The sequence below is a fragment of the Asterias amurensis genome, chromosome 1, assembly GCF_032118995.1.
Source record: "Asterias amurensis chromosome 1, ASM3211899v1".
NCBI classification, from domain to species: Eukaryota; Metazoa; Echinodermata; class Asteroidea; order Forcipulatida; family Asteriidae; genus Asterias; species Asterias amurensis.
Window position 1 is genome coordinate 23,978,748 of NC_092648.1, and position 13,371 is coordinate 23,992,118.

The following is a 13,371-nucleotide window of genomic DNA, read 5'->3' on the forward strand; positions in this document are numbered from 1 at the left end:
AGGCATGTTTGTGTGGATCATTGTATTCTACTTTTACAACATCTTTCTACCCATATGCATTTTATAAAAAACGGTTACAAACGCTTTTCAAAGACCAACTCGACCGATCCAAGGCAACGTGTTCCTTTAAGAGAGACACTTAACCATTGCTTCGTCCTACGGATGGGACGTAAAGCCGTTGGTCCCATGTGTTGTGTAACGCATGTAAAAGAACCCAGTGCACTTATCGAAAAGAGAAGGGGTTCGCCCCGGTGTTCCTGGCTGTGACTGATGTATGCGCCGTAGCACATTGTAAACTCTTATAAGGTGCTAAATAATTGGGTCTCAGATTTCATCACTGCAATAACCTATCTTTCTGAAAGTTTGTATATACTCAGCGCCTTGAGTACCTTGTTTGGTAGATACGGCGTGTACTATATAACACTTCGATATTACATGTACTTCACAGTGCGTCCAACCCTGTACTGGTGATGCACATCAGAAAGCCTATGTGCGATAAATCTGAATGGTAACATCTGGGAGGTTGCTTTAGCATGTTGGAGGAAACCGGCCACAAACAATACAAAATCAGGAATGTTCACATACGTCAAATTCCATCCTTGGTTAATATTTCAACACAAACATATGTTTTTAGATATTAATTTGAATCAACATGTATCTTTGGAGCTGTATCGAGAAAAAAAAAAGATGACGACACTTTTCCGAAAATGTCAACAGGTGCGACTCGTCCATGTGCTATGTTATTAGACGACACGTGAACACGTGTTGTAGGGTCGTTCTAATGCCACTATTTACGTCATAAATTCATTTATCAAAAACGACCGGATGTAAATTTAGCTCTGCAAACAATGGTCTACGCTTTCGTAGCATCCGTTATAACTCAGTGTGGTTCAATATCGAGAGAGACTTTCAAGCAAGACAACTTCACGTGATTGCCATTTTTAGACCCATCCTGTGGGTTATACTTAGATGACAAATTGTTATGTCGTCATTGTACACAAAAACATGTCTCCTCGTTAGTCAAGTGAAACCCGTTATGGACATAAATAGTCCCAATTAGACTGTAAATAATATTCATTATACTATTAACCCTTTTTGTCATTATCTGGGGGAATATTAGTCTTGCTATAGGTCATCCAAAAAATAAATGGACTATAATTTATCATTGGAGATAAATCTAGAGATTATATACGCTTCCGATACACTGAATCATCAAACTGTATATATATATATACCTACATGAATATGTATGTATATAAAGTAATTGTAGCTATAAATGCATGAATAAATAGATGACTACGGCGTTCAATTAATATCCATTAGGTTTGAATCAGTATCAGTTGCAGGTGTTTAACATTTGTCTTAGTTCCCTGTCCTTTAACGGTTTGAATCGCTGTTGCCGTTGGCCTCTACTGATGCTTTAAGGGCAATTATGCTAATCGGAAGACCTGATCGCACATCTGCAAAAGGGGATAATTTACAGAAAGATTGCCATGGTATTTTGTCAGGTTACATACTGCAATAATGATAGACAAACTAACAGCTGTTTTAAAATACCAGCTCAGAGCAGTTGCACGTGCAGGCTTTATAGTGCATGTCCACCGACGTGGGTAGATATCGCCCACTTACATGTGACTATACAGTTCGTCAGCAGTAGATAGCCGTGCATTGGTCGTACCAATCACTGTGGTATCGCTATGAGTTCACCATGGCCGCTGTTTCAATGCTGTTTGTGTTGGCCTCTCTCTCTATCTCTCTGTTTGCGTCATTGCTCGATACGTGACGTCAGCACGAGCACATTAGTAATTCATTGGACTGTCTGTTCGCCACCGTAGTCGGGTATTCGTCGGGTCAAGCTATAGGTAGCTACGCCGTGTTTATAACATCAAGGTATTGGCATCCTCAATCACTGCCAAAGAGGGGTTTTTATCGACCAGGGGGAGTTAAACATCAGGTTGAGGAACCGGTAGTATGCGGAGAGAGAACAATCTTGTTAATGGCTGAACGTCGATGCAGTATTCTGACATTTGCGACTAAACGAGAAGGACATCTAGTATGGTGGCATGCTGCCTCTCACGCAACCTTCGCCTAGTGCATGTCTGGAAGTGCCTTGTCCGGATGTCCGTGCAGCAGAGACGGACCGAGATGTATCCGAAGATGAAGGGTCACTACAGGATGGATACACGTCCGGAGATGGGGGTCAAACAGATACCGACCAGGTAGCATCTAACTGGCTGGTCAATGTCTTAGCAACCGTTGATGCTTGTCAATTCAAGCAGTTGGAACCTTACCCAACGACACTCAATCACGTCGAGCAAGACAGCAACAACAACAACCTGTGTTACTTTGAGCAGCTACCAGTGGAGCTAACCACCCGTATATTCGGCTTCTTGCACCCCATCGAAGATGCCCTTCCCCTGCTAGCCCTAGTCAATCGAAGATGGCGAAAGATACTTCTAGATACACCGAAGCTATGGAGGAGCATCCATGTCCGTTCGGAAGATTACTCTTCATTACAATACACCGTGGTATCCATAATATTCCGTGTGTACGGAGCCCACGTGCGTGAACTCACGTGGCGTACAGGCTCCCGTGTGTACGAGTCAATTTTCTGTTTGATCCCCAAACTCGTCTCGTTGACAACTCTACGGCTTCCTATTCTATGGAATAAATGGGTGGTCGACCAACTCGCCCCTCTGTCAAAACTCGAAGACCTGCAGATCAACGGTGGGTTTGGCCTGACGGATGCAGACCTAGCCCAGATTGCGGACAACTTCCCCGAGCTGAAACGGGTGGTTCTCAACTCATGCTGGGCCGTGACGTCCAAGGGTGTAGGGAGCTTCCTGGACACGCTGCCCAAGTTGGCAGACTGTAAGCTAAAGATAAATGAAGGTTTACCCCTCTGTGACATGAGGAGTGACTTTGCAATGCTGCAGGGGAGCATGATTGCTAGGAGTGTTGGGGATGCGGCAAGAGCTAGCACGCTCACCGTCTTGAGTCTGAACTTTGTACCGGTTGAGATGGAAGATGTCTGGGGCGTGGTCAACTGCCTTCCTCGACTCAGAAAGCTGTCGATCAGCAACTGTGAGGTAAAATAAACTTTTAAGTGGAAAATATTTACACAGTTGTAAAGCTATAACCGACACTACTATATCGTATAAATAATGTATATTATGTGCCCCCTCTTCTTCCCCCTCAAAAGTGCCCGACCCTCGCTATTTAGTTTCCTTCCTTTATAGAAAAAGTTCAGCCCGTAAAAAAATATAATTATCTCGGAATTGTGAATTCACCAATCTGGCGGTTGCTATGACACAAAATCAGAGTCCCGTTAACTGTATGCATTGCCCCCCTCGAGTGGTTATTAATGGTTGCAGTGCACCAGCTAAAGTTGTATGCTTTTCCGATAGAACCCGCCTGCCCCCCCCCCCCTTACCCACCCACACACACCCACACGCACCCTCACGGACCCGCACCCAAGCTTCACGCCTTCAATATGGACCTCCTATTGTCCCTCTTTTGTTTTACTCTTTTGCAGCAGCTCACATTGGTTTGTACACGTTTTCCAACTGTGGACCTTTATCCGAACCACGGACTCCATTGTCCTTGTGTGTGATGGGTCCTCGGTTTGAATGTGTATACCTACTCACACGCACACTTTAAAACTTGCAGACTTGAAAGAAAAACCTTCATATGAACTTTGATTTAAAAAAGAAGAAGAAACATTTGAACGCGCTTTTGAAGGGGCTTAGTTAAATTGTATTTAAGCTGCTTCGTGATCCTCAAACATCCGGGGAGGCGGATTGGAGCAGGATGGGAGTGGGTGGTTGGGATTTTACTTTTTATCAATCGTGCACAATTTTGTTCACCCCCTCCCCCCCCCCCCCCGTGATGTTTACGAGTGGGGCCTCAATATAAATGTTGATACTTAAAGGAGCAATGTTCCTCCATTGTTTGTCATATTTGCACCAGAGAGGAATTGGGAAGAAAAGCAATGAATGGATTGTAAGAACAGCGTACGAACATTATCTGAAAATGTGGGTGTTATAAAAACCACCCACTTCTAAGCTTCCCCTTGACGTCAATTATTACAGTTTATCATGACGTTTCCGAGAACAAAGTGAACGCGTATTAATTGTTCTTAAAAAATGTCTCAATTGTCAAAAATAGTACAAAATACAAAATAACCCTTAGGATAATATTTTGTCTCAAAGTACAATAAGTATATGTCACACACGTCAAGATAAAGTATTATATCTGATAGTGGTATGATCATCCTTCAATACTGTTAAAATAGACTTGCCTTCCTATTCCTTTCCTCAGTGAACCACGTGGTTTTTCAGCGGTTGTCATAGAGTTAATATTGATCGCTATGCTATATGATCACTGTATTTAATAACTTTGTATACTGTAACCAACTTCATGATGATGTTCAGCACAACCCAATCTTTAGGAGGGAAATGGAGCGGGAAAACCCCGTGAGAAGTTCCCGTCAATATCCGCTTCAGGTGACCAATCGTTCACAACAGCATTATGTCCACCAGAATTATGGTTACCAGCCAAAACACATCACACCATTGTGATAGCTTTCTGCTTTTTTATTCGCTGAGCAAAAATTTGTCAGCATTATTTTCTGCCTAAAAAGCTCAATGAAATTTAGGCCTATCCAATCATAAAGCAATCTTTATAGCTTAGCAATTGCTTAGCAATTTTCTACCAAGCAAAAATTAACAGGATACCAGTCATAACTGATACATTGGGCATGGTATTTTGGCTGGTCGGTAAGCATAATTTGTTGTGCAAGTGAGATTTAGTGCTTAATAAAACAGGCCCTAGCTCTCGCGTGTGCAAGATTTGTCTGTGCTCAGCACATGCCCATTGGCATAAAGCTTAAGCCTAAGCCGGGTGTGAACAATAGCAGCTTTCAATTAGGAAAATTCGGAATGGTTTACAATTTTTAACCCCACGAATTAAATTTTTCAATGAACAATGCAGTTGATTAACAATCCCTCTGGGAAAAATATAATCGCTGTCTGGTGCTCTGGATTAAAGCGATAATAGTTAGATTTTAAGCTGTGTCAATGTTGTTTGTGGATTAGAGCAAAGCTGCATCGACTGTATAATTTTTGTTGCCGAAAAATTGTGATAGCAATAGACTTTTTGCATTCAAAGTATGAAATCATTCAAAATACACTAGGTCTATGAATTTCCTGTCCATTCCAATAGCGTCGAATTCCCGTGGTATTTGCATTGACAAAAAAGTCCTGAATTTCCGAATTCTTATAAAGACCTGTGATATTAAGAATCCTAATGTCAACAAAAATAGCATCGACCCTTTCTTTCGTGACTTCAATATGTTGGATAGAAGCCGGCTGTATCGACAGGGTCTAGTTAACATTTCCTTCCTGCCCTTTTGATTCAGATTTACCACAAGACCTGACACCCCCCCCCCCTTCCTGCCCACCCCCACATCAGCAGACTCCCAATAAATACAGCTGCGCTGTGACTGACACACACCGTGCTTCAAAACCAGTCATGCAAATAAAAGATGGCGCACAGATTTTTATCACGCAGGGCAACAAGCCTCGTGCAAATCTTGCTTTATTAATGAGCCAGCGGCCCATCTACCCCCACACACACGTAAATTCCTGCAACATAAACATAAAGCTTCAAAAACACGGAGGTTTTTATTCTATCACAGTCCCCCGTATCCATAGCAACGGCTAAATCTGCATTGTAATAAAATTGAGCGCGAAGTCTCGTCACTTCAATGCATTGCGAACCGTCCATGATTTGAGCGGGAAAATGTTTCTTCACTAATAATTCAGAGTTGTTTTTCTTTGTTTTAAAGGGTAGACGTGGGTTAAATATTTACAAAAATACCACGGTGTATCAAATGTCAAAGTTAGCCGGCAAAGTTGTGCTCAAATGAATCCGATGAGGTCTTTTGAACTTCGGTGCAGGTCAGGGACCTGACTGAGCTATTTTGAGCAGGATGTTGCCCTCTTCTTAAAACATAGAACAGTAATAATATTTTGATTGGCTGCTAAAAAAAGGAAATGCCGAGCACGCAAACCGATTCTCTCCCCATCACTTATTGAAACATTCCATGGCTTACATGATTAATGCTGGTTAGAGTAATTCTTGCCATACTACAAGATGCTCGCTTTACAAGCAGGAATCCTGGATTCAAACAGAAAGTAAAATGGGTGCAACACAAATTTCACGATTGCTACTATACTTGGTTGTTGCCAAATTGTTTTATGGTTTGTTGCTATCTCAGTATAACAAACAAAGATTTCGTTTGTATATTTTGCAAATTCAACTCTCTCCTCCTCGTGTATTAATTTCTGTTAATTTATTCAACATTATTATTTTATCTAATAACCAGTCATTTATAGTTTTTTTTCTGCTTTTTTTGTGTTTCTCTTTTTTTGTAAACTGTCACACATAACAGTGGTGTGACCCTGGGCAGGGCAGAGAGCACGTGTTCCCGCCTCCTATGTCCCGTGCACCTCCGCCCCCGGCTTTTAGTTCTGATTTACAGCAGTTTCATTTTAAGTTCCCCGTCAGATTTTCTTACAATTTTTTTTAAAGGCCTAACTAGAAGGCTATGGCTTGTTGAAGAAAAATGCAAACACATCGGCAGTTATAAATATCCAGAGGTGCCCCTTATTAGAACTTATACATGTTCCCCTTACATTTTACTTTATTTTCGCCGCTGTAATTAGTAATTAGCCTATCGTCAGCTTTCTTTTTGTTCCTTTTATCATTCTCTTTCCTGTTTCCCCACCCTCCGTTTGTTTTGTTTTTTTGTTTTTTTTTTTGGGGGGGGGCATAAAGGGGGGGTTAAAAGTACCCTTTTTTAAACTGCAATCTAATCTTTATTATTCATTTTTCCCCCCTCCTTTCCCTAATAGTCCATTTTTTTTAGTACACAAACAAAAACCCAACAACAAAACAAAAACACACGCCAATAAATTCCCCTTCCCACCCCAAAATTGTCCCTTCTCTATTAATGTTTAAGCCTGTTTCACATACACGTGCCTATAAATCCTGCGGGGTGGTGTGAATCAAAGCTTCCTCTCCTACTACCTGTGAAACCCTACCGACGTCATATCTGTTTGTTTGAACATCCCCTACCCTAAGGAGATCCAGCGATTTCTGGGTACTGCAAAACCCAAGAGAGACATTGCGTGTTTAAACCTAAGCCTTGCATCCCTGACTCGAGTGCCTTCGAGTAGTTTGTATTCGTGGTCCGGTTTCGCGCTCCGTTAACACCTTCAGAGGGCATTCAAGCCCGCTGTCACCCAGAATAGCAACAGAATCATGATTGTTAGTACCTCGTATAGGGGGAGAATTGCATACAGCGAGACATCTACAAGTTTCTTGGAGACTGTTGACATTTAGAGATGAGGGAATTCAGGAGTATTATAAACAGGGCGACAGATCAGATTTTATACCCATTCGCCCCCATCCAACACTTCAGATTATTATTGTGATGTGCTCGTGTCAAGCCCGTTGTCACGCGAGCGCCTCTATTCATTCTCACCAGTTTAAATGGACCGGGACAAGGGAGAATTCAGCATTTCAAAAATTTGTGTTTTGTATTGACGTCACTCAAGGAACAAAAAGACAAATTTTGTGTTTTGTATGAATCTAGGGACCCAGTTTGGCCTGTGAAAGATGTACCCACGTAAAATAATTTTGTGCGAATTTTCTTTTTGTATTTTAAATCTTACCGTGCTTCTTTTTACATCGTTGTACGTCTACAGATGCATTTTCACATTTTTACGAAAAGGATAGAATTTGACGGTACATTTTGTGACATAGGATGATGTGGAATCAGCAAGTGGTGGTGGAAAAATGTTGGGTTGAAAAGATAATTTATAACCATTTTCTGTTTTGTTCTCGGCATCCATAAAGTTGTCAATGCAAATCGAAATACGAAACCAAATCTTTGATTGAAACAAAATCCGTTTCAATATGGACAGGTGGAACAATATGACTTGTGCATGTCTAGTAATGGAAATGTCTGTATTTTTTACTCATTTATAAGCTTTTCAGAATTGATCCAACATTTGCCATCCTCCTAAAGTCATCTGTATTTTACATAGCGCATTAGGCAATCCCTATATAAACGAAAATCTGTCTGTGATTGTATAGCAATAAATGGATGCAGGTGTCTATAAATATGTTAATGTTGTGCCCAAAAAGTCAATGAAATTTCACAGAAACTTTGTTTCTGGTGTACTTTTTCTCGAATTATCTTATGGAATGTTTTCCTGGTATGTGCCCTCGAACTTTCTGGTCCTGGAGAGCACAATGTAATAGATTACTGTTATTATTTTCAGCACAAAACTGCAAGGTTTACGCTTTCGGTTGTTAGTATAGGGCCGACAGACCTTGGCAAACTTTGGTGTATTTTATATAACACATCAATAACAAGGTGAAGTGTTTACACGTTGATGAAAGTGGCACAAGATATTGATGGTGGAGGTATTAAATACATGATAATTATCCCAATGGTTCTTCTTGTATTTACAGGGTCTACATGGAGTTCGCTTACACTCCTCTTCCCTTCAGAAGATTTATCTTCTCAACTTATGGTCAGTTCTCTTCGTCAGCATCAGTGCCCCTTCCCTGCGGTACCTCCGTGTCGACAGTGGACTGGAATCCAACGAACATCTAGAAGTATACGCCGGGAAGCTCAGAACCCTACAGGTAGATGGCAGCGGTGTCCTCCGTACGTTGGCCGTCCATGGAGGCCGCCTCACCACCGCTGAGATTCGGAGCTGCCCGCTGTTAGACCCAAGAAGCTTCCGTAGTTTTTTCTTGGAAAACCCTTTCTTAACTGATCTCCTGCTGGGCTGCGTCTGTGGTGACGAGCTGGTCTTGGACCACATTGGCTGCCCTAGTCTGGAGAGAGTCTGCATTCAGGGTGACTTTGCATGCAGTGGGATGCTACTGAGATGTCCCAACCTTAGAGTGGTTCAGACGGCTGAGGAGATCGAACTCCCAGCTCTACGACAGGTCATCATCGTAGCCGACCACCTTCTCAAGGTATCACTTGTGGGGTTGCCCGGTTTGAGTAATGTCATGGTACAGTGTGACAGTATTGAACACATTGAAGCGAACATGTGCAGTGACGACGCCCTTTGTTTGCGCTCATTTGTTGTCCAAGCCAACCGCCACATCGGGTTCCTACGTCTGTTTGATTGCTCTATAGGTGCCCTGATGCTAAGCACGGCCAGAGCTCACACGGTCGTTCTCTACCGGTGCCGAATATCAGACTACGCTCTGAAGATGGCTATAAGTTCATGTCCTAATATATTTCATCTCAGCGTTGAGAAGTGTGACACCCTGACACGCGTCTCTATACCATCTCAATCGTCGTCCCTTAAGTACTTGAATTTATTCGCTTGCAAAAGCTTGGTCCAGGTCTCCGTAGACTGCCACGGCATTGCAGCAGTGAACTTGGGGCAATGTTCGAAGACCAGGTTTTTCGCCAGAGGTCTGGAATACGATCTGTCCTTGCATCCTGTTGCCAAGTACCCAAAGATAGTTCTACCGCATCAGTCTCTACGATGGAGCCATGACCGAGTGCCACAACTATTTCTCAATGCGATGTAGAAAGTAGACATGAACTAGTAAAATATCTACACAGACGTATGATGGCGCCCTGCACCTACAGCTGCATGTTTTGGTATAGGCCAATGATATCCGTAATACTATTGCCTTGCACTGACGTCACACGTGGGTACAGTCGAGTCCACCGTTGGTCTGCCATTTTGAGAGTAGTTAAATTACATGTAAAAGTAAAAATATAAGTGCACGTTTTACCGCGCGCGTCACCAACCATAATGCACAAACACACCGGGACTCCCAAAATGGTGCAACCAATGTACTGTGATGATGTCAGGCGAATTTGGTATAACATTTAGTGTAAACCGAAAAGACTATAAAATAGAGGGTACAAGTTGACCCAGTCATGCTGCTGCCAGACTTATTGCAAGGATTGACGAGTGAGAAGTTAGTAGAGCGCTAGCACATTAATCCGGAGGTCTTTGGTTCAAATCCTTCTCTAACAATTTGTTTCTTTGTTCAACCCCAAATCAGTTATTTAACATTTTTTTGGCATGCTTTGGTGTTTTTTCCTCATCTGTCCACAGCGAACACAATAATCCAGCTCTTGTCAACGTGTCAATCACTCCACGACGAATATTTTGTGTAAAAGGCACAGGGCACCTTTTGTAATTGCCAAAGACCAGTAGGCCATATTCTCACCTAGTGTATTATATACCAACATGCATAAAATAACACACACAAAAACTCTACGTAAATTTGGACTGCAGGAGAATAATTAAAGAAAAAGACCCTTGTTCCACAAATTTGTGCGCTTTCAGATGCCCAATTAAAGGCTTCAGCTGAAGTCCTTCACTATTAATTGAGTGAGAAATTACCTCTTTCTCAAAAACTACATTACTTCAGAGGGAGCCGTTTCTCACAATGTGTTCAAAAGCTCTCCATTGCTCGTTACCAAGTATTTTTTAATGCTAATAGTGTCCATGCCTTTAACGACTGAATTTCATTGCATTTGAAAGCTATGATGTTTATGGGCATCTGATAGATCAAGAATTGGGCAACATTTGAAAATCTTTAAGAAACACTTGCTCAGCTTTTGTCAAAGTGTCAATCACTCCACAATGACCGTTCTGTGTTCATCATCAGCTCACATTACAAGGTGATGTTTCTATGACTGTCAGTGTGAAGTAAGGTGCGAAGCCTAATTAATAAACGTGTAGCTGTAAACATGCATTGTTGTATTGCTATAAAAACAACGGAAGCGAATTGATTGTGTGGTTGCTTAGATTGGGAAAGTGTCATTCTCAATTGATTCGTGGATGGTAACGTGTACGAAATACTCAAAACACTAAGATTATTGATAGGGCTTATCTCCTTATTAATTGAAACACACTCTTAATTAATTTATGTCAAACCAAGGCTTTGAGTACAGCTCTTCAACGGGGGAGGGCGCTCAGTCATTTAAGATAACCTAAAGCATGGATGTAGAAATAAGGTATAAAGGCACAGGCACACTGCAGCGATAACGAAAACGATAACGATAACGCATTCTATTGGTTGAATTGCGACACACGTTTATCCAACCAATCGAGGGCGTGCATTTTTATCGTCTCGTTTTCATTGTCGGTTTCGTTCCCGTTATCGGGCCTGTGTGACCGGGCTTTAAAGGCAGTGGACACTATAGGTAAATACTCAAAATAATTATTAGCATTACACCTTATGGGGAGAAGTTGATTGTCTAAAACATTGTGAGAAACGGCTCCCTCTGAAGTGCCATAGTTTTCAAGAAAGAAGTAATTTTCCACGAATTTGATTTCGAGACCTCAGATTTAGAACTTGAGGTCTCGAAATCAACCATTTAAACGCACACAACTTCGTGTGACAAGGGTTGTTTTTCTTTCATTATTATCTCGCAACTTCGATGACCGATTGAGCTCAAATTTTCACAGGTTTGTTATTTTATCAGATGTTGAGATACACCAACTGTGAAAGGCTAGTCTTTGACAACTACCAATAGTGTCCACTGCTTTTAAGGATCATACATTGGTTTCTGAGTGTCCCCAGAAAACATGCTGGATTAAAGGCTGAAAAGGTGTGTCTACTTTTTGGGACAGAAGAAGAAAAAAACGGGGGGGGGGGGACTTTCGCGGTAATTTCGTCAGGAACGTCGAATCTTTACACGATTCGCGGCTGACAGCCTGTCACAAACCTCTGGCCCGCAGCATTTACAAAAAAAATACGTATGTTGTAAAATATTCAGCGTAGGCTTTTATTTATTTATATTAAATGGGGGCACTTCGGACGAAATGTTGTCACATAATAACACCAAGGTCAGCGGGATTTAGGAAGGGGGGGGGTCCATACCAATAGGGCCCCAATATACCTTGAAGTCTTGAAAATAATTGCGATTAAAACATAGGCCGGTAGTAATTTTGTATAAAGAATCATAATATAAAGCTACACAAAGAGATATATATATATATATATATATATATATATAAACATATTTTACTTTATTAGGGTGGACTTTGAGAAAAAAAGAGACGCCCAGTTTGGCAAAGTTAGACTGATATTAAACTCAACGCAAAGGCCCTAATGTAATATTTATAATGAAAACAAATGTCAACACCCTATCAGTTCTATCAACTGGGACTGTAGAGGCATTATGTAAACCACATAGCAGCTGACAATAATTAAGAATTTTGAGACTAATATTTGTCATAATAATTGTATCGCATAATTAAAGTGTGTTTTAAAATAATCACGCCAGCCAAGCCGCATGTACGCGCAGGTCGCACCTATGGTGCGGAGAATAAATTAATAAAGGGAGCTATGAGATTGCCAATCACAGTGAGGTTTCTGACTGGTCTTGTTTCTTAACTCTCTTGGCTAATGTTTGGTAATTTTTGAGGTTTTAGATGGGACGTGTTCGTGTTTGTTTGTTTGTTTGTTTGTTTGTTTGTTTGTTTGTTTGTAAGTTTGTTTGTTTGTTTGTTTGTTTGTTTGTTTGTTTGTTTGTTTGTTTGGTGTGGGTTTTTTTTTGTGCAGTGGGATGTTTGTTTGTTTGTCTGTCTGTCTGTCTGTCTGTCTGTCTGTCTGCTGTTTGTCTGTCCTTTTTTGTCCGTTTGTTTGTTCGCGTTCGTTCGTATGCTTATAACAGTGTTGATGTCAAGTTAATTATTCAACTATGACCCATTTGAGCCGTCGTTTTTTAAATTTGAGGGAGACCCTAATAAGTATGCACGTTCGTTGACAAGTTGAAACACTTTTGTAACTTGTATGGTTTCTGTGAGAAACTTGCTCATGGAGGACGGTCAGCTGTCGATTTCACCAACCTCTTCCTAACTTAGGACTAACAGGACTTAGGACGTGAGTTAAGTTCCGTATCAGAAGACGTTAGGACGTTGAACCCATACGTGGCACAAGTTACTCTTCCCATGCTCTTCCTGCCGAGAGGATATCTTCAGTGGCCTCAGTGTTTCGTGAAATCAGCTGCAGGAATCGTTTGTGATAAATGTCGCCCGCTAGAGTCGAATAAAGGAAATGTTCAATCTCTTCAATTTAAAACGCACATTTGGTGACAAAATCATTCGTTTAGAGCAATGACTTTCCCTATAATTAGTTAGTTTCTGTTTTCTAAACAAGTTAATCTAGCAAAATTATACAAGTACTGTGTTTTTTTAAGTTCAAGAAGAAGTTTGACAATTCTTAAGCCGACAACCACTATATATTGCCTTAACACGAACTGCATGCTTGAAACTAAAACTCGTAAACATTGACATGTGGCTA

The 13,371-nt window shown here is 41.2% G+C and overlaps 1 protein-coding gene across 1 annotated transcript; it reads left to right on the top strand.

Annotated features, from left to right (window-relative positions):
• The first annotated feature begins 1,745 nt into the window (after window positions 1-1,745).
• Window positions 1,746-12,420, top strand: LOC139954550 (uncharacterized). The gene is made up of 2 exons (XM_071954401.1): window positions 1,746-3,089; window positions 8,545-12,420. The coding sequence occupies exons 1-2, from the start codon at window positions 2,064-2,066 to the stop codon at window positions 9,628-9,630; spliced, it is 2,112 nt and encodes a 703-aa protein (XP_071810502.1). The 5' UTR covers window positions 1,746-2,063; the 3' UTR covers window positions 9,631-12,420.
• The last annotated feature ends 951 nt before the right edge of the window (window positions 12,421-13,371 follow it).

Bases quoted from the DNA above. Each gene is read 5' to 3' on its own strand.
- LOC139954550 (XM_071954401.1), top strand. From the start codon at position 2,064: ATGCTGCCTCTCACGCAACCTTCGCCTAGTGCATGTCTGGAAGTGCCT. The intron at 3,090-8,544 runs GTAAAATAAACT...TTGTATTTACAG, and splicing joins TGTCGATCAGCAACTGTGAG to GGTCTACATGGAGTTCGCTT.